Source organism: Lutjanus erythropterus, chromosome 18 (assembly GCF_056507025.1).
Source record: "Lutjanus erythropterus isolate fLutEry1 chromosome 18, fLutEry1.hap2, whole genome shotgun sequence".
Taxonomy (NCBI): Eukaryota; Metazoa; Chordata; class Actinopteri; order Lutjaniformes; family Lutjanidae; genus Lutjanus; species Lutjanus erythropterus.
This window is the reverse complement of record NC_139334.1, coordinates 7,012,976-7,039,689: the sequence shown is the minus strand read 5'-3', so window position 1 is coordinate 7,039,689 and position 26,714 is coordinate 7,012,976. Positions and strand designations below refer to the sequence as shown.

General features: G+C 40.8%; 1 protein-coding gene across 1 annotated transcript in view; it reads right to left on the bottom strand.

Moving 5' to 3' along the window:
- LOC146310542 (connector enhancer of kinase suppressor of ras 3-like) overlaps positions 1-26,377 on the bottom strand; it is a 62,137-nt gene extending 35,760 nt beyond the window's left edge. The window contains exons 1-2 of the mRNA XM_084742749.1: positions 26,147-26,377; positions 4,988-5,151 (exon numbers count right to left, since the gene is read on the bottom strand). Coding sequence (XP_084598875.1) covers positions 4,988-5,151; positions 26,147-26,198 — 216 coding nt within the window. The 5' untranslated portion in view covers positions 26,199-26,377. The remainder of the gene's footprint in view (positions 1-4,987; positions 5,152-26,146) is intronic.
- Positions 26,378-26,714: the final 337 nt, after the last annotated feature.

Here is a 26,714-nt window from a genome sequence, read left to right as displayed (position 1 = left end):
CTTGACTATTAAAGAAAGATACAAACGCCTGCAGGTTACACACAGAGTGTGTGTATGTGTCTGCTGCTATAATGTCCATCTAAGGTTAAGTTATATGTTACACCTTGGGACAGATTCAACCCTAGGCAACTGTAAAATGCATTTACAGCAGCTCTGCGGCTCATGACGATTCCATATGATCTGTCATATACTGTACATTCAATGGCTGCTGGAGAAAGCTAATGTGTGTGTGAATATCATGCAGCGCTGGTCCTTTGAGTGGGTCACTGGGGTCTGAGTATAAATAAAGAAGTGTTGGGTTTCAACACCGACTCTGCAGAAGACATCACGGCTCAGAGAACCCCAGTAAAATTAATTGAACTGTTCTTTCTTAGTCCCAAGACAGCAATTTAGTCTTGATAGCTTTTGGGTAGAAGAGAAGCATGAGTATGAATGTTTCCTACAGGGCTGTCTGGCTGTGTGTTAGGCCATCAGTCATCATAATTACAGCAACAGGATAGCTCAGGTCTCTGATATAGAAAAGCTACTGTGATAAGGCAAAATCTTGAGTGTGCATGCTCCAGAAGTGGAAAGTACAAATGTTTCATTAATGTACAAAGGTAGATTTTTCAGGTATCTGTACTTTACTTGCACATTTATTTTCCTGGCAATGTTTTACTTTTACTCTCTATATTTGAAAACAAACATCTGTACTTTCTACTCCATTTTCAAAACAGACCTGTTACCTTAGATATAAAGTATTTGAGTGGAATTATTGATTATCGTTATTCTGAGTCATTGTGTGCCACCTTCCCACCATCACAACTGATTTGAACCTAAATGAACAGGCCAATAACACACAGAAAAGACAATTCCTTGGTTAATCCATCACTACATATCACACATGACAGATGTAACAAGATGAAAGTGATGTTAATGACAAATGATGAAAAAGACATAAAGACAAAAAAGACGGAACAATAGAAAAAAGACACAAGATGAAAAAAGACGGAAAAGGTGTAAGAAAAAAAACGTAACAAGACAAAAACTGACAAAAGACACAGGACAAAAAAGATGTAACAATATGAAAACAACATAAAAGACACAAGCCAAAAGATGAAGAAAAGACAAAAACAATGTAAAAGACATAAAACAAAAGACAAACAAAGAGACAAATAAGATGTAACATGGCAAAAAAAAACAACTGTGGAAAAGATGTGACAAGACGAAAAATAATGTGAAAGACTTAAGATGAAAACAACATAAGCCAAAAAACAACATAAGATGCAACAAGACAAAAAAACTAAAGCCAAAAAAGACATAACATGACAAAAATCAACGTAACAATATAACAAGATGAAAAATTTTGAGAAAGGCTTAACAAGACGAAAACAACCTAGCAAACCAAAAAATGACATAACATGCATCAACACAAAGAAGACAAAAAAAAAAACAAAAGACAAGACTTATAAGACATAACAAGATGGAAAAAATATAACACACTGAAAACCAAGTAAAAGACATAACAAGAAGAAAACAACTTCTTAAGACAAAAGGGACATCACAAGATGAAACAGACACAGACTCAGCAGGTGAAAAGGTGAGGTTGAGTTAGTTTTGCACAGAAAATGTCCTTCAGAAGGCTACTTTTTACTTAGACTGAGTACATTTCTGAGCCTTTTAGAGGTTGGATTTTTACTTCTGCTTTTACCAGATTCTGTTTAACACAAGGATCTGTATTTCTACTTGAATACAGAATGTGCGTACTTTTGCCAGCTTGGGCATGCTCTTAAACATTTAAAATTCAAGAGTAAAGCCAAGCAGCAAAGTGTCACAAAGATGAATGTGACTGCTCCAACAGGAAGTGTCTGACCCAGCAGTAAACAAAAAAAAAAGAGAAAGTGTGTGTGGGGGAGAGTGTGAGAGCGTGTGGGGGTTTTCTGGTGCTGGTGGCCTGTGTTCCTGTCAGTAGCAGTGACCTTAAGTCAGTTAAAGCTAATTGAATCGGGGGGCCTCTCTTCCTCCCATGGGGACTATGGAAGGCCAAGGTCTCTTTCTTAATAAGGAAACCCCAAACGGACAAAAAGCATTAAGCCGGACTGCCTCAGTCAAAGGTGAAATGTTGCTGAAAGTCCAGCATTCCTGGTCCAAATCACCTTATTAAATTACGCAAGACTATAAAGTGCATATAACCACACAAACACTAACAGCACATTTTGAAGGAAGAAATAAGTTCACGTGCAGGGAACAGAGCTCACTTAAAACAACAAAACCATGCTGAGGAAGCAGATTGGAGGCCAAATTTATGATGCTGCTTGAAAGGAAAATGACTTAAGATTTCACCGCCTTGATGTTGAGGTTCTTGGGGTGAACAGAAATCTGCGTCTGATTACTGTGATAGTAAAAGAGGTCATGGATCACATGATGTACCATATGGTGTGTATATATATATTCTATGATGAGTAAATCTATGGAAAAAAAAGGTGTGGTACATGCCAAGTGTTTCCAGGTGTTCACTTCCAGTAGTTATAGGAGGCCATGATGTTCACAGGTATATAGGACAAGCTGTGTATCTTAGCTTTTTGCAGAATTAGAAACAATAGAAGTGTGTATTGATTCGGTGAATGCTGGGCTACAGGGAGGAGATGAATCAAATCTTAATGTCCCTGTCCCAGTTCATCAAAAAATGTCCCAGGAAAGGTGTAGGCTGTATATCATACTGCCTCAATATATGTGACCCCTAGAACAAAAGGGGTCAATGATAATGAGATGCGAGCTAACTGATGAGAGTAAGGGTGGTAGTGTTGTCTTTTTTTAAATGATTCCTCAATCAAATTTTTGACTTCTCAATCAATTTTATATATTTAAATAAGTCTGTTATCTTGATGCTAGCACAGAATGGGAATTGCCATAAACATGCTAATGAAAATTAGCATTGGGAACTTATAATCTTAACAAGAAAATATACTACTTCATATGCTTCAACATGCTCAGACTTTCAGATATACATTTCCTCTGTTCTGTGGACACCAATCATTAGCTGCTCCCTTCACACTGCGAACTCAATCTGGTACTCCGACTGTCCTGTGTCATGGAGGCACTATTTAGAAGAGGATACTGCACACAAAGATCTCGCCCATTCAGTCCAATGAGAATTTCTTGCCTGGTGCATAGACTTTACAGTGTGATGACAGCACAGATTTTTAAATTGCTTTTCTCAACTTTAGGAACATTTTACAAATATAAAACCTTCATGAATCAAAAATTCATGATACAAAGAGTCATACTAGACCTTATTTGGCCATGGTTTGCATTATATGTCTATGCAAAGCTGGGTGTAGGAGAAGAGATGAAACAAAACTGTCCCAATTAAAACCTGTACAGACTGTTTTGTCCTTGGTCAAGGATTATCCCAGCGTAGATGTAAATTGTATATCATAATAGCTCAATATATGCAAACCCCAACACAAACGAGCCATGAAATGATAATGAACTGCGAGCTAAGCTAATTTGTTGATCCAAACCCATTTGACCTACAGCTTTCAAATCAGTGTTGATGCAAGATGCAGCCCCATGTAGGAAAGAGAGGATTAAACTTTTAAGATTCTTCAGGGTAAAAAATAACCACGCTCCAAACGATTAATGTACAGCATTTTAAGAGAGCATAAAGACAGAAATGCTGACAGTGATCAAAACACAGGGAGCACAATCTGGGACTTTTATGGCACACAGGAAGTGATAAAACTCCAAATCGATCCCATCTGCTGGTAAACGTGGTTCTTTTTCCGTTGGAGCGTGGACGGTTTTCATCTCTCTTTTCATGCTCACGACTTGAAGGCAGAGATATTTTTGTTGGCAGTTCTTCTGGGAGCTGTGATGACGGACAGAGGGGCAGTTGGTTCACTCCCAGAGTGACTAACAACAGCTAAACAGCGGATCTATAATTGAACCAAGCGAGATGACTCAGGTGAGTAGACGTTGCAGCAGTCAGAATGACCTGCCTGGCATTCCTGTTTACAAGAATAGAAATGTAAAAACCAAATATAGGTTGAGTTTGAAAGAACTTTACACGCAAGGGAGAGTGGGAAGAGAGCTCTCATCTAGCACATGATCAGTCTATGCCACATGATTACCATTGACTGCCTCTAATAATCTCATACAGCTTCAAACTGCCAAATTGAGCCCCTCCAGCCTGGTCTCTCCTCTTCTCTGAGTGACACTGCTGTTGCCCACTGTTCTTGGGCTGCTTCGTGTGTTGTGGTACCTCCACACCCCACTAAGCTGTGTGGGAAATGATGAGCCTTTCTGCATCGCTGGTTCCTTTAGCTGCCCAACCAGAAACTACAGGCAGTAGAGTAGAGTTTTTAGTGAATGCGAACACTGAGAGCAAAGAGGAGGGAGGAGCTGTAACCAAAAGAGAGCCCCTGCTTTGTTACAAATCCTTCCTGAGGATACGGTCACGTCCCCATGGTTATGCTTTTACCTGTAAGCTCCCTGCTACTGTACAACCCCGATTCCAAAAAAGTTGGGATGCTTTGTGAAACAAATAAAAACTGAATGCAATGATTTGCAAATCTCAAACACTGATTGACATTGCTCACCATTTTTTGACATTTTAAAACAAATAACTATTAATCGAGTAATCAAGAAAATAACTGACCGATTAATGAAAATAATTATTTGTTGTAGCCTTAGAGCAAAGTACAAAAACAGAGACCCCGCACTGTTAGCAACTTAAGTCGTATATCAAGCAATTTTACTTTCAAAACTTTACTAATTAGTAACTTAATTTCCATAACACTTTCTGAGTGCTGTCAAAAGGACAGGTGATGAAGATGCCCTGGTCTCATCTTTTTTGGAATGTGTTGCAGGCATCAAATTCATATATTCACATATTTACAAAAAACAACAAAGTTGATCAGTTTGAACATTAATTAATAACTTTAAGTTATTGAATTCGGTTCTATTTATGTTTTACACAGTGTTCCAAGTTTGGAGACATACTGACCAAAGCACAGAGTAGATCGACAGCCTCCAGTACCAGTTCCTGGTGTCCAATCCTGGCCACGCCGAGCTCCTCCAGGTCTTGATGTGTGATCTTCAGGAGCTGCTCCCCACTGATCTTCTCCCGCTCAAAGTTGCTCACATACTGCTGCAGGCTGTCATCCAAACCTGGGCACACAAGATGAAAAAGGCAAATACAGGGACTCATTAGACAAACGGTAAGAATGAGGATCAGTCTGCGACCGCTCAACTGTCATTTGAACTCTTTGCCCCAATTAAAAAAAATGGGCCAAAGTAGTACTGTGTCATTTGTCATGTGTCCTAAAAGTGTGTGTGTGTGTGTGTGTGTGTGTGTGTGTTTGTATGTCTGTGTGCACGTGCACACAGTGCAGATAAGGAACAGGTGTGACTGCTATCTTTGCTAGACAAACACACTATAAACAGTAACGGTTGAGACCTCTAAGTCTGTTGAGCTGGTTAAACAATGGACGGCTATATTTGTGAGTGTATGGATGTGTGTGTCTGTGTGGGTGTGTTTCAATAAATGTGCCCATGCCAGGGATATCCTCTTGCTACTATTTGGAGCAATAACAAATGAGATGGACCGTTACACTCGCAACTGCTCTGGTCATTGAACACGCAAGGGTGTAACTCACATGAATATACTGTGTACTGTAGTGCACTCCAGCAGGCTCTTCTGATACAGTTGAGTGAGTTGTATACAGTACACTGCCATCAACAAACTCACAAACATTCCCTCCCTATGCACGCAATGTGTCCCTCAGTGGATCTTCAAGTAGTGTTGAGACAAGACAAGCCTTTGTGTGTGTGTGTGTCTAGCTGTGGTGGGTGTAGAAGTAAACACCATCTCTCTCCCCATCAAAGAGCGCACAGAGAGGGGGCAGCTGCAGATACATGGCCCTGTGCCCTGCTTTTCTGAAAGACCTGTCAGCTGAAAGACACACTCACTCTAACCATGCCACACACACAAAATATTCTTCAGTATGAGACAGGATTTGGCAGATCCATTTTCAGTTTGACATTCAAGTCACGAAAAGCTTTACTTTTTTTAGGGTCATGAAACTTAACAGGAGATAAATGCATCTATATAAAATGTAGGGCATGTAGTATAAGTGACCCACTGGGTGTGTTTCCTGGTCAATGAGCCAATTCTCTGAATGACACTTCATATCTTCATGCCTCTGTGACACTCAGTCTGTACATGTGTTGCCGAGATTATGCAGGTTATGAAGGTTAAGAAGTATGTATGTGTGTGCGTCATGGTGGTGAAATGCTGACCAAACAAGATGGCATGTATCAGAGCAGCAGAATATACATGAAGAGCACACACTATACTCTCAACACGCTACACAAATACAACCTGAAAACTAAGGTTTTTCACTAATAGAAATCTATTATCTAATTTAACACCAAGTATTAACAGTATTATAAGTTTTCATTTCAAAAATCCTCTGGGTTAAAGAGGAAAAGGACCATCCAAATTGTTGGCAGCACAAAGCCAGCATCTGTGATGGCATCATGGCTAACTGTTCTCCAAAGGCCCCAATGATGCCGATAGACACATAGAGGTTTTGGAGCAACATACGCTGCCATCCAGATGATGTCTTCTTTAAGGTCGTCCCTGCTTATTCCGGCAAGACAATTCAGTCCAGACCCGTCTCCAACTGAAAATGCGTAGCGCATTATGAAGCACAATATCTGACAATAGAAACGCTGGACTGTTGAGCACCTGAGGTTATATATTAAGCAAGAATGGGAAATAATATCGCTTTCTTCAACAATTAACACCCTCAGTTTCCAAACACTTAGTGAGTGTGCTCTCATACATTTTCTTGAATGTTGACTTGTTATTTGAAAAAAGCTGGTTGATATTTTTGGTACTTTTTTGTACGTGGATCAATCTAAAACACTGCATAGATAGACATAAATAGATTTCAGTACCATGCTAACAAAGCTAAACAAATAGCAGCCATGTTTGCTTTTTGATTCCTTGACATACTGGTGCTGCAGCCGTTTGAGATACATTAAATGTAGAAATTACAATAACACCACACTTGATGCTGCATTGTATAGCCCTTAGGCTCACACTACCTACAGAGGACTCCCTCCAAGGCCATTAAAATTCCATTATGGCATCAAAGTTCACTTATGAAAGCATTTTCACTCCTTGAAAAAATATCTGTCAGAGCTCAAGTCATCTCCACTGAATCAAAGGGAAATTCCATCATGACTCGTTAACCATTAGCCTTCGCACAAGTCAAGTCCAGTTAGCCTCATCAGATTTTTCTCATTCCCTGGCATGCTAATTCCACGGCAAGACTTCAGAGAATTTTAAGCTTAACCCCTGACTGGCCAGCGCTCTGCAAGAGAATCCACTTCACACTGTTAAGACTTACAGGGGCTGAGCTCTGGGCTGAACCCACAGCAGCACAAATACAAACACTGGGCCAGTCGCTTAATGCCATCAGATGAAAACAAAGACTTGGATCCAGAGGGGGCAAAGTTTCTCCTTCCTGCTGGGGTAAAAAGGCATTTCCTCTGGAACAGTGCCACACTCCTCAACAGCCAGAAGAAAAGGCACCAGGGAAACTTGTGGTTCAGTTTACAATAAGACTTGCTGAGGCTTACATTGTGTGTTTTTTTAGCTTGGCTGTTGTAAAACCACACATCATTCAGACAGACTAGATATGGGAACACAGCATGGAGAGTAATGGTGGGAGGAATGTATCTGCATCCCCTAAATGATGAATGAAGGGTGTATCCTCTTTTCTAGAGTGTTTTCACTTTTCCATCCATTCATTCAAATGTTTTCTCCCCACATATCCTGTCCCAGATCCTTGAAGTTAGACTTCAGAGAGTTTAGAAATCCCAGGTCTCTCTCATGGCCAAACTGATCTGCATTGGCTTTGAACTGGAACAATTGTAAGTGTGTTTACGTACACCGGAGAAAGACACCTACCACTTTAATGGGACCAGTGATATGTGGAGAACAGGGGTAAATGTGTGCTACAGAGAAAATGTATTACTCTCCCACTGAATTCAGAGGCCCTAAGAGAAAGATGCCACAGCAATCTCTCCCTCTGGACCCATCCATTGACACCTTCTGAATAAAAGAGGGGTGCCCTTACAGTGGGGCTTATAAAACATTTATTGGGCCTCGATCAATAGCTGCTGGGGTGTGTGTGTGTATGTCTGAGAGACTATCAATTTTCATTAAAGCTAGAGTAACCAGTAAAGGAGATAGAGTGTCACGTTATTGTGAATTGAGCGAGGGGGGAGGCACAAGGGAGGACTGTGTGAATGCTTTTCAAAAGGCTGTGCAGGATGAAACGCTTTGGAGTTTTATGGCTTCTGTGTGAACCACTTGGCAAATGTCCTCAAACCAGAGCAAGTGGGTGTAACTGCGGAGCAGAGGCACAGACACACAGCACCACCAATGTCACATGCAATCGCATGGCCAAAAAACATTCACTGCCCCCAAAGTTCATAGTGATTACAAGTTTGACAGACAGGATAGGGCTGCAATACCACTTTCTTTCCAGACTAAACACAAGTATGACTTTTGACTACTTAATAATACCACTACAGTTCTTATAATGACTGAAAAAAAACAAACTATTGTTGTTGCTGTTTCCTGCTGCTAACATTAGCAAACTCCTTCAACTCAGCATTGTGTTGGTTCTTTACATGATCTATCAAATTGCTTGTGTTGAAGGAGCTACTTTTTCATGAAGTTGTATCAAACTAGTTTGAGCCCAGTATCAGGCCAATACTCGATACTGGAATGTCACTTCTGAAATTATACTAATGCTAGACATGAAAGTCTGGTGCAATCTTGCAATTAACACAATAAACTGATAAAGTTCATATACAATTTGAGACAAGTTTTTGTTGTTGTTGTTGTTGACTAATTTTATGGTGGAATTTTCATAATATTGCTAAAGAAGAGATAAATAGCAAACTAGAAAGCACTAAAAGGCCAAGAAATCCTCTTAATGTACTGCATTCTTGAAGTTTACAGGGTTTTTTTCCACAGCTTACAGTTTTTCTCAATCATTTCTCAGTAAAATGAGAAACACCACAGTAAGAAAATATTTAGACGTCTATGGGGGATGTGATGATGAAATTGGTGCACAAATATGATTGAATACATGGTCATCTAAAACTGTGTGGATTTCATTAGAAATACTGGCTCATCTACTTCTTCCTCTTTGAAAACTGATTAGGTCATTTATCGGGAACTAATGGCAACAAATCTGTTAAGATGTTTTTAATGTATCCTGCTCACTAACATGAAACAATCACATTCAATCTCACTACAAACTACAGTATTGCACGTGATAAACTGTTAAAATCTAACACAGTCAAATTGGTTATTGTAGGCCTACCAGTTTTCACAGTTAAAAAGAGACCACTCCTGTATGAAATCTGCCAAAGTCTGTGACCAATAAGCAAACACAGAATAGAAGGTGCCTGTCTGTGTGGTGCAGTATGGCACCTGCTGTTCACTGTGGGGTCTCTCTTGCCACCCACCATCTCCCATTCAGTAAACACTGTAGAACAGGTTATCAACACAACAGTTTCAGTGTATAGATGCATCCTCGTACGCACACACAGGCATATTTCTGGACAGCTGGGAAAGCAAGAATCCCAGATACTCCAGTCTGGATGCAACAAGTGGAACCAGACCCTGTTGGAGGCCTTGGAGCTCTGCAGCCTACTTAAAGGCTGTGTAAGCACACATTTTTGGCAATGTAAACAACAGAACCCTTCCGCTTGCAAATGGCTGAGCTATTCTTGTCATAATCTCAGCATTTCCCACAAAAACAGCAGATTGTGTTTAATGCGGCCAAGTACATGATAGCTCAGGAGCTACTGCGTTTGTGTGATGAAAAAGTCATCAGACCAGCAAATGGGTTTGTGCACGACAGCTTACTCAAGTTCAGTGAAAAAATGTTGATCACTTTCAATCAACAATGCTTTCAGTGCAGCTTTTGGTTGCCAACTTTTAGTTCTCAGGGGTTTGATTACACCAGAAAAGAGCGAACAGTCTTTCACCTCCTACAGAAAGAACGAAACAAGCTCCCTCCTCTTCGCCTCCCCCATCTTTTGACCCCTCCCTGTGCTCCCTGTAGTCACCCTGTAACACACACATACACAAACAGGGACACACACAAACACACACACGCACACAAACACAAACCAATATCCCCACTGGGGTGACCAGTGGGAAAGCTACTGGGTGTAGAATAGCCAAGCCACTGTAACTCTGCTGTCTTTATTTGTCAGCTCAGCCTCTGAACCTGTGGGGAACGGTCAGGAATTTGACTCATTGTTCTCCGCTGAGCAGCTCCATTGTGGGAATTCACAGCACTGCAGCACAATGGTCTCTGGCTGGACCAGGCTGTGCTGTAATTAGAAAGAAAGAAAAAGCTCCTCTCGGCGACTGCTAAGCTATCCTAATGCATGACTTCACAGCACAACAACAAAGCCTGCACACACACACACACACACACACACACATTGGGCTGGCCCTTCCAATGGGAACTGGGGATAGGAGTTACACAATGGTGCTGTACATCTCCCCATGGAGCATGTTCTGTCCTCATCTGAGAACAGTAAACAACGTACAGCTTTCTATAGGACTCTTCACTCTTAAAAGAAAAACTGGTAGTAGGGAAAAAGATCTGCCTTAATGTGCCATGCGTCAACATACTGGCATTAGTTTCTTAGATATAGAGTGCTGCAAAACTGAGTCCTAAAACCTGGAAATGAATTGGCATATTAGTAACTCTGGTTCCCTCGACTCCAAGTCGAGAAGTTTCCAGAATGGGTTTTTGGTTAGATGCCTGAAATAAGGTTTGAGGTTAACACAAACTTAAGAGATTTTCATGTCTTGTTCTAAGGCATAAAATACCTCAGTAAATACCCCACTTGTGAATTTTGAAGCTTGCGCATGTCTCAAAAAAGATAGTTACTAACAAGTGGCTAAATTAAACTACAGAGGTTGTTTGTGACATTAGATGTCATCACGCCGAACACTAGACACTTTAACTGTTTTACACCAAAATGCATATCTTTTTAAACATGGCTAAACCCACTAAAATAAGCAATTAACCCTTTTTCCATTGTCATTAGATGAGTTTGCCCTTCTGTTTTTTTTCTGATGTGTGCTGGAAAGCCAAGACTCAGCGGATGTCTGTACAGGACAGCAGAGAGAAAAAGATTTTTGAAAGTCTCTGCTTTATTTTACTGTTTCATGTTCGCTTTCAGCTAATAAGGGTCTTCTTGAGTTAGTACTGATGAAATTTCTTGATTTTTCTGCTTTCTAATAAGGCTTTCAGTAGCAGGACTTTTACTGCGAATGATTTACCAGATGTTTAACCACTGTTCAGGCGCTCGACGAAAGACGAGTGCTTCATCTTCACACACCTTCAAGCAGGCTCAAGCTCTGCTGTGCTGGACTGACTAAGTGACTAAGTCAAACTGAGGCAAAAAGCAGATGTGTATGAAAAAGGAGCAAAATAGGCGACAAACCTTCATCGCCTTCATGGAAAAGGGTCCAAAGTTAGTGTGTTTAGCCAGATGTCCTATTGACATCACTGCTGATCGGAGCTGGAGCTGATTAACACCTCTGACTCCTGTAGAGTCATTTAACCTGGGAGTGAATGCCATCTGTTCCCTTTCCCACTTAAGACAAAAGACAGTTTTTTTTGGTCCAGTGTTTTTTTTTGTCCAGGCTTTAGATATTCCTGCAACAACTGAAATTGGACTAGATCTAAGTTTGGATATCAATAATAATATCAGATTAACAGAGTCCTGGCAGTGGTGAAAACATACTCACTACTTTGTTCCAAGAACAGAATCTATCACTTTCTGACAGCTTAACTGGCTATGACCCTGTCCGTCCCATGTTTTAATCTTATCATTGCTTCCTCCAGCTAACAAAGAGTGTTTCACTTCATGTACCCTAATCTTAAACACAGACAACTACAAAATGGCAGTGACTTGTCCCAAGTGGGCTTCTTAAGTGAGAAAAAAGCAGCTGAGGCCAGTCCGTCCACAGGCAGACAAAAGCAGCTCTGTCTCTTTCAGGGTGATGGACGATGACTGATGACGGAGGAGAGGGTCAAAGTTCGCGGAGCTGTCGTGGTTGAAGCACATCAGCAACTACAATCGCCAGCCCCTGGGCTCAGTTAATCCTCACCTCCAGCAGCACATAACCTAAGTCACATTGCTGGTACCAGATTTCAGATTGAAGTTTGGGGGGTGGCGGCTCAGTCAATGTTGACTGGAGCGAGGTGAGAAGTGGCGACTAGAGGCATTGCAGGTCAGAACGCACAAGGTTATAAGAGGTATTTTGGCTGTCGTATGACCTGATACATGACAACCTCTGGTCACAAGCAGATCAGAGGATACACAGGTCACATGATTGAGTGAGAGACACTTAAAAAAGAGATAAGGCATACTGCTGCAGGCACATAAGTGAGTGTCTTTGCAAACCTGCATCAACTAAAACGGTTGCTGCTGAAGCTAAGGGTGTGGAAAAAAACTGAAAAACTGGTTTTCTGGGTCACTGAGCTTGTACTTGATACATGATTTAGTTTTCTCTTGTCAGACATCCATCAACATACAAAACATGTGGTCTATAATCTGTTACCAGTGTTTTTTATAGTTCAGATTAAAATGCAGTTCTTCAACAGAAGATTCTCATATAGTTTGAGTAAGCTGCACAAATATGGATGCCACTGACACTGAACGGCTATAGCCTGTTAGTGAGAAACCTGGGTAAAATCTAAGTCAAAGTATCAAAGTCAAGGTATCGTATCATTTCAGTATGAAAAGTGTTTAAACGTGAGACAGAAGTCCAAGATTTGGGTAAAGATGCCCAGAGAGTTAGATTAGAAGATCAATATCACCATATCTGTTGATTAAATATAGCCTAAAGTTACAGCCAGCAGCTGGTAAAATTAGCACAAACACTTGAAACAAGCATAAACTGCTAGCTTCTCTAACTAAATGGTAACAAAATATTGACTATTTCTTGGCTCTAAGCTACCAGTTGTCATTTTTGCGCTTTGATTTTTGTACTGATTAAACAAATGATACTTTGCATGTTAATTTAGAGGAACTGTTAAGCAGATTTTTTTTTTTTTACCATTTTACAGAGCAAGGCTTGCAGTTTCCACGTTTTCCCATCTTTGTGCTAAGATAAGCTTCTCGTCTATCTATTTGCTGGAAAACAAATAAGCTTTTTTCCCAAAATGTCAAACTGTTCCTTTAATGGCGTCTCAGTTCTATTCAAGTGATTTATTAATCTGCTGTGTATCACCAAGAAGAATTAATTAATGCAGTTGTAACTCATACATGTAACTGCTGAACCAAACTGATAGTGCTGATTGATTCATGGGTACATCAGTACACTGACATTTAAGGACAGGATTGTAAAGGCGTGTGTAAGCAGCTCATCATTCCTACAAATGCCAGCATCAGGAATAGTATGTGCAGGTAGGAGTAGCCGATGCTTGCCTGTTTTTGACAGGGACAGGAGCAGGGGTTGGAGCAATAACCTCTCAGGGACAACATAAATACCCATCACTCTCCAGCCAGTCGGCCGCCCGGCCACGCTGCAGCTCGTTACCACTAGCATAAACACCCACTAAAGAAAGCAACAAAGACCTCAAAAATGTCTCAATCTCCCCCTCCTCCTTCTCCTCTCAGCCCTGTTCCTGCTCCTCCACCCACCACAATCTTTCGTCTTTCCTGGCCCCTCCAAAGATCATATTGTTGTGGTTCCGCCTGTTGACAAGTGTCCCAAGATAGTCACAAGTCTTTGTGTCTCGAAAGTGCTCAAAACAATAGAGACGGTCACTTTTGGAATTTGGGAATAGTCTAGTGTTTTCCAGTAGGTGTTAAGCAATAACAAAAGCAGTAGGGACCCTACTGCTGTGTGGCCCAGGAGTCACTACTGAAGATGGGATGTTGCGTAACAGACTGTGCGGTTTGTGTGTCAACAGGACTTCTAAAGCACTCACTTACAACCTATACATAATTTCCTTAAGACAAAACTATAATTAAGGGCCATCATCCTGCAGAGAGGCAGAGATGGAGGGAAAGAGGCAAAAAGGCAGAGAGAGAAAAAGACAAGGATTGACCAAAAAAGAAAATTACCACTTTTAAGAGGTGACATCCCCGCATCAAACTTCACCCTGGGTTCAAAGTCATAGCCGCTGAGCAACAAACAGGTCTTAAAGGGAACTCTGTTTAGTGCTTTTATCCCATCACATGCATGGTGTATGATCAGGGTGGCCCTGCATACTGATTACAGAGCAATTTACCAGCACCATAATAGCTGCCTATGGAAACCACAATAAAGATGAACAAGGTTTGGGGGAGGAAATGTGCCCCACTCATTTAGTTTGCCATGGGAAAAGTGTTCTAGCACTCAGACTAACACTGACTATATGTGGGCATATATTCTTGCAAAGCCAAACTTCACTGGATGGTTCGGATTATTTAACGTGGGGTTGTATGAGGTACTAGTTCGCATGCGCCCAGTTTGGAGAAGCAGGGAGGAATACCAGCATGGAAACTAGCCAAACAATAACACAAACAAACCAACAAATCGAGGCAGCGGTAAACCATCAACTTATGTCTGCTACAAGGTAATATTACTGATTTCAACCATGGTGTCTGGTTGGTTTGGAGACACAGCAATATTTGGCTTATATATTTATATATTATCCTGTTGGATAAATATTCTAAATATAGCATGCATCTAAACTGATATTGAGTTTTCAGAACCTTTTTTAAGTGGCAAAAATAGCTTTTGCTGCTGACTCCACTCATAGTAGCTCATTGCTTAGGTTCCATGATGGTGTCTCTCTCTGCTTTTCCAAACTGCCTTTATTTAAATGAAGGATAAGGACCATACTGCCCCTGTGGCTTGTGTGGTGTAGTGTAGTACTTGCTCCATTCCTAATGTGGATCCCCATAAGCATCTTTAGATAAGAACCTGCTAACTGCCATAATTCTCCCAGAGGATAAATCCTCCCTCAAATCTTGTTAAAAGGCCTGGCTGAAAAAGTAGAAACAAAGACTGTGCTGCCGAGCAGAGGTTTTACTCGATTAAAACCGATGATGGGTCCATCTTTGACCCTGGCACAATGGAGGTCCATTCCTCAGCCTGACCTGTCCGCACGCAAATCTGAGCTTGCTGCCTGCTTTCTTACCAGGCTCAATCCAGCAGGAGCACTTTGCTGTGACTTCTTACTGCTACTGGTGGTCACCCACTCTGCCATGATAGCTGCCAACAAAGAGCTGAAGCATTGGCTGGAGCTGTAAATAAAATTAAGGTTACTATAGTGACAGGGGAAGTGGGAAGAGGCTGAAGGGGGACGGATGGAGGAGGCTGAAGTGGAGAGGAGGAAGAGGACCACAAACCAATGATTTACTACTGGCTTTACTCCAGGTCAGGGGAGGAGGACACTGGGGTCAAAAAGTTGGAAAGCATCATTAGCCCATTTATCGTCTCCATAGTCAACCGATAACAACAACAAAAACACACATGCCTCAAAAATGACACATACATACCATTCAAAACACAAATCAACAAGTCATTAACTTTCCCTAAAAATTCTCAATGACTCATTTAAAATATCATAGAGGGGAGTTAATACAACTGGGCTAACACTCGTATTTTTGAATTGTGTAATTAGACCGCACTAGGCAGCCTACAGGCTGTGGGCGGCTGATCCTGCTCTCCCTGTTGCTACGAGGGGTGTGGGTGGGGGAGGGTGAGTCATCTACAATGAAAGGTAGCCGTGAGCGACAGTGTGTCACCCACAGGCCGGTACAGGGCACCTATGACGCAGCCATTCTGAAAACACATTCACACACTGCATGTTTCGCTGTGGTTTCTCTACTGCTTTTCTGCCTTCAGTGTCTTAAGATGTGCCATAATATTTTGTTTTAAAGGTATAACATGTAACAATTCCACATTAAAATATATAAAGATAGACATATGCTATATAATGCTTTAAACAATATTCAAACCTATTAAAATCTGTAATTTAACAAGGTAACAGTGTGTTTCCTGGTAGCTGTTATCTAGTGGCTATAACGTCTGGCATAGATCAGGACAGACCTTTTCCACCAGCATGGAAACTGCAGAGTTCCAGTTCAACCTCCTAATTAAAGAGCTGGTTGCCAGTGAGAACCAAAAGATTACGGATTTCCCCGGGAACCAACGTGAGTGTGATATATACCACAGGTTATTTTGCTTTGTGTGTCTTTGTGTGTCACCCTCTGTTGATGACACCTTGATTACAATGGTTCCATTCAAAACCGGTGGAAACATGGGCTGGTTTACTAGATCGCACCAAGGGTCGAAACGATTAATCGATTATCAGAATAGTCACAGAATTATTTAATAGTCAATTCATTGTTGCAGCTCTAACCCTGTCTCTGAACATAATTTCTGCCTGACTTGTGTAATTTTCATCAGCTATGGTGCTTGTTTGAAAATGAAGATGGCAACTCCCCTGATCCAACACCCCTTCAGAACATCAACCTGCATATTTCTTATTCTTTTAATGTGATAGACCCCTTATTTATTGTAGATTCAATGCGCAAAACCAATGATGGATTCCTCATGAACACATACTCACACTAGCCTCTCAAAAACACACTCCACCCATTTCCAGGTGAGGTTTGATTGTGTTCTAGCTGACATCTGTTGTGGATCTCCCTCAGAGGCATGACAGAGTAAGAAAAGGACAGTCATGTTCCTATAAATTATTATAAATGTATTGTTGACTGGAAAGACTGCCACATAAAAACAGAGACATGGGGCAGGTGAGAGACTTTTCCCTGCTGTCTGCACCAATGGAAACAAAAGGAAGGATCAACACAGTCTCCCATGATTGTCTCTTCAGGTGCACATGAAGAGCCACCACTCCCTGCTTAAACAAATTCAAAACCCGCATTTTGCCCCAATGTCTTTTGTAAAAACAACTGAATTGAGATCAAGGAAACAAAACAGTTTTGTTTGAAACTTTCCGATGCTTTCAGCCTCTAGCAAAAAAGGCAGATGATATTTAGTTCAGTAGGTTGAGTGATTTAACAACAAATTCCAAAACAACAAAACAAGTCGTTGTGGATCCATCACGGCTGACCTGTATTCTGATAAGTTACCTGCATAGATGTTTTGACTGTTGGGAACGAGTAAGGAAATGAGCAACAAACGTATTTTTTTTCTTGAAGGTAGGAACCTGTGATGGGGAAGTCCAGAGGAAGATTGACAAGAAGTCAAAGAGATGTTTTGAGAATGACTTCACTGCTCTGCACTCGTGGAATTTTATGTGGACTCCCTCCGTGACTTTCAACCATAACCAATTGAAAACAGAAGCTTGGCACAGTTGTGTCTCCTTATCAGCCTTATGACCTTTCCACAAAAGAATACTACATGCCTGTGTGTGCTGCAGACTTTTATGGAAAACAACACAGAAAAATGACCGCAAAGAAGGTATGGGGCTTCCCTGTAATCATCCAGGTGCTTTTTAACTTCCTGGTTAAAACAAAGACTTTCATCCATCCATCTATTCAGGCTACATGACGGAGCCACTCTCCTAGTGGGCCTCAGGATTCATCAATGCTGTGAAAACACAGGCTAACCCATTACAGCTGCCTTATCTATCAGCACTCTCTAATGTAACAAGTCAACAAGAAAGCTGACAGATTCAGAGACACGACACAGCAAGTGAAAACACAAACACAAGCACGAAGACCTACAAACCAGGGCTCAACAATAGGGATTGCCCGATTGCCTAGGGCAAGTAAAATGCCATGTTGAGCTAAAAAATCTAGCAAGGGGTTAAAAAATAAACTATTAAACTTTTATGACAATGGTTTATGTTCTTGTTTCATGCAGAACTGCAGAAAAACTGATATTATTTGCCTTTATTATCATATTAAACTAAATATCTTTGGGTTTTGGACTGAAAAAACAATACATTTAAAGACATCACCTTGAACTTTGAGGAACTTGGATTGACATTTTTCACAATTGTTTGACATTTTATCGATTTTGCAGCCCTATATTAAATATGGCAATTAACTTCAGTCTTTGTTGTTATTTGATAACCACTAATAAATACAACAATTAATTAATTAATTGTACCAGGGATATATATGTATAAATTGACAAGTAGATTGATCTGTCCCACTTGCCCAACTGGGCAAGAGCAACAATGACCAGTCAGTGAATTGATCAAAACAAAATTAATTGCCAACTTGTTTGATAATCAATCATTTCAGCCATTTTTTAAGCAAAAAATGTAAAACATCTGTGGGTTCCAGCTTCTTAAATGTAAGGAATTGCTTCTTTTCTTTGTCATTTAAATGACTGTTAATGACTCAGTTTCAGACTGTTGGTTGGACAAAAGAAGCAATTTAAAGATATCATTTTGGGCTCTGGGAAAATGTGATGAGAATTATACATTTTTTGAAATTTTATTGACTACATTGTTAATTGTGGAAAATAATCAGCTGCTAAATCATATGAAAATAATTGTTAATGGCAGCCCTAAATCTAGTTAAAATTTAACTATAAGACAGCTTTTCCTACAAGGACAGCAATTTTAGACTGTGTGAATAGCTCAACAGGAATTCAGTGACTCTCTGTGGAGGACTGGGAAATCATGGACTAGTCTGAACATGTTCTGAACAAGCTATGTATCTGGCATCTGCCCAAGTGCCCAGCTAAACCCAAAAGTGGGTAACAGTTCATAAAACTACAGATCACTTCATAATCATAATGACATTACACTCCATTACAGTGTAAGCTGGTGGCAGGATGAAAGAGCTTTGTGTGTATTTGGTCAGTAAGGGGGACCATCAACTCAACCGAGTTCAGCGTTTTAAATCCGTTAAAAGCAACTGGTGGCCCCAAATGCAACAAAGGACATGTGTGACCTGTTTTGACTGCTCATTCGCAGACTGCTGCTAGTTTGGTCAGAATAAAGCAGCCGTTAACTGCATTCCTCTCATTTTCTGTGGTTATTTGAGCATAACTGCATTAGTAGTGCTTTGATAGCAATAACAACACAGCCGTTCACTTCCTTTTCCCTCTCTGCACAAGTTTGAATCTCCACACAAGCACAGATCTGGTTTGGTAGCAATTTGAGACGTTAATATACTGAAAAAACTTCTATAACACAACTGAGAGTAAGTAAGCCATGCGATGAACCAGAGGGCAGGCGCATGCATTTGACATCCCTGCACAAGAGGGAGAGTCAGCATGTGACCCGTGTTTGCACTTGCACCCGCTGTGCCACCTCAGGTTGGAGCTTTTATTCCTATGGCTTAGGCATGGCACCTCACAGGCCAATGCTCTTAGGGCAGAGCAGGGCCAAATAGCTTGCAGGTCCTGCTAAGCTGAGATCATCTGGGAGATTTGCAATGCACATTTTAGATTTGAATGAAAAGGCAAACTGGTCTAACCCAGGTTGGCAGGCGTATGAGGTGACACTTGGTCTCCTCTCCCTAGCACTGAGAGAAAAAACATTGGGTATACATGCAAATGCAAACTGATTTTGCTTTACTGATAAAAATCACACATTGTAAAGAACTGAACAATAAAGAATCGTTACTACACACTGTTAAAAACACAATATCGAAGCTGAACACACTGTCTTGAAGCTTAAGTGAATGGCAACTTTCAATCACTATATCCTCTTTTCCATACAGGTGGCTTAGGTTGACTGAGGTGGACTCGGTTTGACTCGGCACGCCAGCCCAACATGGCCAGTGATTTGTGTCTCCATTACAACAGGGCTACTCACCTGAACATGTCTCTTTTAACTAATGACATGTTGGTAAAACACATGGATGTATAAAGGGGGAAGGTAAAACAGTAAATCAACACCTTTCATTTCCTATAAATCCTTCACAACAAAAGTGCTCTGTTATTTTGTTATTAAAAGGTTTTTATTATGAAACAGCAAAATCAGGAAATTTTATATTTTCATCACTAGTAACTAAATATAACTGAAAGCAAACATGAAATAGTAAAATAAAGAAATACCTACACATAGAGTGACCCAAGAGAGAAACTAAACTTCAACCTCGGAGTAAGTTTGTCCAAAGCATCAAAGTATCAGCACTTAAATAACACATGTTCAAAAACAATAAAATATTACCTTTTGATGTAATGAAAAATACAAAAACTATTTAAAAAAAAATCTATGTACTGATTCAAGACAAAGAGTTCGGTTCAGTCTTTACCCTACTTGAGTCCTGCCTAAAAATTAGCTTACAGGAGTAAAACCAGTAAAACCAGACAACGTTCAGTGGCTTTTTCTGTTCCAGCACTGTGTGCAGGTTGTTAACAAAGGAAAATGACAAAAACATATCTTTTTTGAATGCAGTGAACTTTTGTCAGGGTATTGAAAGAGGTATTGATGCTAGTATTATATCGAAAATGTAAAATTCTGATATTGTGACAATCCTACCACAAAGATTCACTTAGAAGCCACAAAAGTACTGATAGCTGAACACAAAAAAACATCTGTCCCTCTGGTCTCCTGCAAAGACATGAGTTAAGTCTTGCAATACACACATTTGAGGGGGAGAACGGTGGTCATCACAGCAACAGGCTTGGAGGTGGGTCAGGCGCGCTGTGGCCTACTCTGGAGATGGTCCATCTCGGGCAAGAATTGGCTTGGAGTGTTAAAAACTGGTAATGGAAATGCAAATCAGTGTTTGACTTGCCACAGCCAAAAGTGAAAATAGAAAAGCCCCATATGTGAAGACCTTTAAAATGATGGGAACACAAACTTTCCTTTTGACTTTGTCTCCTCCTGCTCATCACTAGATTATTACAGTGACATTACTTATTAATGATTTCTGTAATAGTCCCCACATGTTAGAGCTCCTGAGGCTATAAGGCTGGGACAACAGGCCGTGTGAGAAACAGGCCATGGAGGGGCTAACAGGAACGAAACCAAGAAAAACCCTTTCAGTCACCTCTCCCCAGGGGGAATCCTCTTACAGCACTTCCCCTGAACTCTAAAGGCCATTTTCTATGGAAAGGTAACATGGTTATCTGCCCATCAATGGAACACAATAGGTCGATTTTAAAAGCTAAATAGCTTGATTACTGGAAACTAGTAAATGACAAAGAGAGGAGTTTTAACTCTAGGGGACGTCAAAGGAAGAATGACTTCCAATTGAATAAATCATTTCACTTACTTCCATGTATACATGAGGCCAGTAGGAGGGGCATACAGTTTTCTGTTGCTTAAAGCCTATTCTTGGATTAATCCAACACCTGTCCCTGATGAATATACAGACAGCCTACAGTAAAAGGGTTGCTAAAATGGATTAATGATGCCTGTGGAGTCTGTCCAAACATAGAACTCCACTTGTCCAATTGACACGACACTAAAACAGAGGCAGTGTAGATGCCTTAATAAGGGTGAGGGTGTCTGCACAACGTCTGTTCACACTCCAGTTTAGGAAGTCTCTGTTTTAGCCAGATAAGGATCATAGGCCATCATTGCCCACACCTCACTATCATCTCTAAAGATAAGGCTGCTGGAGGTACCCATCAGTGGAGTCACTCAGCATGTATACGCTCAGACACAATGCTGTTATTTTTCCAAGCACACACTTGGTCAAAGACAAAAGCACATTCAGCACATGTTTGACACCTCTCTGACAAGATAATGGCCTTCTTGGCACTTAAGTGCTATTTGAGAGGCAGGATACAGCCCTGCTACTACTCTTGGATTTCCATCCACATGACATGAAGCAACCCCACTGCATGACGTAGGAAAGAACATGTGTTCAACTGACAGCTGACCATCAGACTTTTGGCTACGGGTAATGTTCACACACAAGACACACAACTGTAGCTCCACACACACACTCCCTTTCCACCAAGGGAGTTTGAGGGCTCAGGGTTCAGAGTCGGTGCTTAAGCTCAACCCAGTTACATGTTTCAACAGCCAAAAAACTGCCTCTTGGCCAGAAAACTGGTTCAGAAACTGGTCTAGAATCAAGAACGACTTATGTCAGGGGCTAGGTGTGGGATTATTGCAACTAACAAATAGAAGAAAAACTAGAGCTTCAGTGCAGACACGAAATTGAAGATCTGTTAAATTGAAAAAAAGCTTTGTCAATGTTAGGTAGGTGGCTAGCTAAAAACTAAGGCTAACAAAGGCTAAAATTAACACCTTATGCTCACTGTTAAAGAGAATCCAAACATCTTGAACATAAGGGCCATCCATAGCCATGTCAGTTGTGTTTGCGTGTCAGTGTTGGCTTGCAAAGCCAGCTACAACACTTGTATGGAGCCAAAGTAGTTTCGTTGTTGGATGGCTGTAGCAAAAAGCAGAGATAGGTGGCTCTCTAACTCGTGGAAAAGCCAGTTCTGTTGGAGGTTTGGAAGCTGAACCAACTCCGAACCAGTACAAGCACTAGGTTCACATTAGTGGAAAGTAGACAAGCGAATAGTGCTAAGACTTTTTTAGATATATGCCAAACAAGGCCATTTGGTTTCAAAGGGGTACAAGAGACAGGCCACAAGATCAGCAGGACTTCAATCAGATCTTTTTGCTGAAATTAAACCCATCACTAAAATTCACGTGCCTAATCTATTTCCAGATGAAGGGCTTTGGAATTTGATTAGCCAGTATTTAAGTATAGCAATGCTGGAGGATATCCAGGGAGTGTGTCTGGATAAAAGCTTCTCTGTCAGACAGTAGTTGTGCAGGTTTGCATATTTGGGATGCCTTGTTAAAACTTGGCAGTCTTACTCTCAGTAACTACAAGGTGGAAAAGTGAGGAGGGGAAAAAAGAAAGTAGATTTGGTAAATGAGAAACTATTCAGCTGAGTTGGAGCTAAACATTCCCTGAACAGTGCCAACCCCACTCAGCTGAAGCATTGCCCATGTGGATTCAGGACTATATTTGGAAAATGACTAGCAGCATATGACTTAAACTTTTGACTTTAATGAACATTAGTATGTGGGTTGCTGGATATAGTTCTTCAAAATCTGACCATAATTTAATTATGTGACAACAAAGCCAAAATGAGGTACATTTGTTGATTAAAAATACATTGTGCTTTGACATCTATACTGTCATTAGAAAAGTGTCTACTTCCCCCAGGGTAACTCGTCCCACACATGACATATGGGATGCCAATAACACGACACCACAGGTCCAGCTGGAAGATCAGAGCTTGTGGTGAAGGAAATGTGCTCCAGGGCATCTCCAGTCCCCAAACAAAAAACAACAGTGTTTGAATTGAAAGAACCAAACGCCCTTTCACTGGCAATAAACATCCACCAACCACAGCTTGATCTCCTTGAACAATGCAAGTGATTAACAACAGCTTCAATACACAAAAAGTCCCTGTACTACTGAGGAAAACAACCTGAGGCAAATGAGAGCGAAGGTCTGAAGGCAGTGCTTTCTGGGAGTTTAATTTTAATTCTGTCATGCAGGCGCGACACCTCTGGAAACACCCGTGTTTGCAGTTGGTGTGAGCAGGTCAACACAAGGCCACGACCCTGCTCTTGACATGGGTTTTTCTTCGGTTTGATGCTGCTTGTCCTTGGCATAAAGAGATTACACAAGTTGTTCTTCAGCTTTGGTTACATGCTATGTTGCGGCTGTGTACTGTGCAGCGGTCAGTGAGGACACAACACAAGGTCTTTTCTGTTCTATGCCAACAGTTGGCGACTTCTGGCCCTCACTTAACCGCATACTTTGCTGCCCTTGGACACTAAGATGTTAAACATGATTGTGGAGCACAAGCTGCTACTTTAACTTCTCAACAGTTTGCAATATAAAGAAGTTACACCCTGTTAAGGACACATTGGATTACGTTAAATGAAGCGAGCTAAATTTTCTCCTAAAGATACTAGTCTTGAAAACAGCGACTGACCCAGCAGTTGAAAGTCAGACTGAGCAGTCATCTGTGCAGTGGTTTAAATTATGACAACAAGAGGGGCTGTATTTTGAATTTTTTCTGCAGTTTATTTGTTTTGTGGCTCTGACTGCTTAAAGGCAGATCCAATTTCTTGCTAAGTAATTGTAGTCTACACCCACTGACAACGCCTCTAACTGAAGCGAATGGCTATTTGCAAGACCACAATGAAGAAAGTCACATTTTGGAGATGACTTTACAAGGTTGCATCATCTGCTTTTTTGAATCATAAAAGACAACACTGCAGTGACACTTTTGATTACGTTAAATTATAAAAATTTAACAATGACAAATTGATCTTATATTTACCCATCATTTGGTATGAAAATGTAGGGATAGACACTAACATGCAGTCAGAAATGTTTGTGATGTTTGTGACTAACAAAATTAAAAATAAAATTAAAATTAGTGGACAAAGGGGACCACCTACATGAAATATTTGGTGGAAATTTTTGTGGCCATGGGCCATGGTTAATGTCTAACCCTGCTCTTTGTTCAACATATCATGTTCATGCATGCTAAGTATGTGAAATGGATATGTATTTAGTAATATATTCTCATTAATGAATGCTGTCATTCAATTACTTCAGTTCTACCATGTCTATAGTGGTCTGCAGATTCACTGGTTAGGACCTATGGATATAACTGCTGAGTCAGATTTGCAGTAGACTGACAGCACTGGGGCCAGTGTAGACAACTAATCCTCCATCCATGTGTGCCCTGGCTGGGTTCTTTTCACTGGACACATGAAACTAACCCCTCCACAATCCCCTTTAGCTCCTAACTACGGATGAGCACTGGCCACCATCAGCAGAGCTACAACACTGTCATGGCTCCAATTAATGACAAAAGAACTTGCCCTGTGATACAAATTATGAGACTGAAAGGAAGTCCCCTATATTTTGTTTTAGGAAGTTTCCAAATGTTCTTGACAGTGAAGCAAAGGCAGTTTAGTCCCACCACTGGCCAAGTAAACAGTCCATAACTCCTTTTGCTGTATAATATACACACACTTCACTTTTTGTTTTGTTTGAAACAATAACACTCTGACTATTTCCGTTCATACTTCACATACCATTGGGTGTCCCTCACCAGACATAACTATGCTGTGACTGAACTCAGGTTCAAAGCATACTGATGTCATTACCATAGCAAGCATTCCCCTCAGCTCCTGAAACAGGTATTTTTTATGGAGTGTCAGTTCTTAAAAAAACACTAAAATAGAGGTCCAACTACAAAATGATTGATGGACTTCCAATCATTCTGACTTCCTCAGCAGGTGCAAGTTTGGGCAGTGATTTCAAAGATGAGGTCATCATTTAAAAGAGTACTGAGTAATCACGTTACTTAATTAAAAACAATGACAATGAGTGAGTGTTCACTGTCATTCGTCACCAGTCGAGTTAGATAACAAAACAAGTTTTAGACTGGAGACCCTGAGGCAAAACTCTGTCAGATATGAGTCTGGGTGCTCTTTTTTAAGTGTGATGATGATGGTCAGTCAATGAACAAACTAGGATCGCTATGAATTAAAATCAATCAAAAGTCATCTGTCATTTTTTCTTTTGTTGTTTCAACTTCCAACAAATGTTAAAGTTAAAATCTTTTCCTCCTTTTGCTGCCCGTCCCCTAGAACTCACTCAAAGACCCCCTGTTGGTCCCCGGACCCCAGTTTTAAACAATTCGTCTAAAGTGTTTGGAAGTGGATTTCTGACGTTTATAACCCAGTGTATTTGGGACTGAATTAACATTTATTCACCTATAATATACTGCTGAAGTGAACCAATACTTGTCACCCATAAAAGTAAGACACTACATTATTTAAACGTTACAATGAACATCAGTTTTTGCAGCCGTATCAAAAGACGGGTTATACAGCTGTAACTATAAGTGACATATTGCTCAGCTTGCTAACATCTGTATGTGAGAGTAAAAGAAAACGCAGTGCATTGTTTAACGCTTCGGTGGAGGTATGTTGACACACAGGAGCAGTTTCAACGAAACCAGCTGAGGATAACTGAGGAGCGACTCGGAGTTCAGACAGAAAGGATACAGAAGAACAATAACCGACGTTCAAGGGCTGTCGTTTCTGTCACAAAATATAAATTAACGTTGCACACAAAGTGCTAGTTAGACTTAACTTACCTCTCATCCAATCGACAACTTGCTTCGGCGTCCACTTCGTTATCGGCTCCATGGCGTCTTTAACTCAAATACCAGAGAGAAATATGTGCCAAAAAAGTTTGGCGACGTGGTTCTTCTGTTGAAATAAAATTAAAAAATGTTTTACTGTCACATTCTACACAACAGGTCGGTGCTGACCGTCTCTATGTGTTTACTGTCTGAGCAGCTCTGTGCATGTGAAGCAGGAGGCTGGACTGAAATCCCCCACAGTCCGGTCTGGCATCAATGCTGCGTTCACGCATCGCCGGAGAGACTCGGAAAAATCACGACTTTGGCGCGTGTTAACGACCAAGCCTGCCCTAGTACTCATAATCTGGCTCAGGACCCCTAAAGCGGTCGAGTGATGATTTCTTGAGGTCACAAAAACAACAATGACCAACCACGATGTTCTGAACAGACACAAAAACGAATAGACTAACATTTGCAACTTAGAACAGACAACTTACTACTCAGTTAAGCAAGCATGATGGAAACTGAGGGTCATATTTTAGACTGGGGAATAGTTTTTACATTCAGTCACTTGTACCAG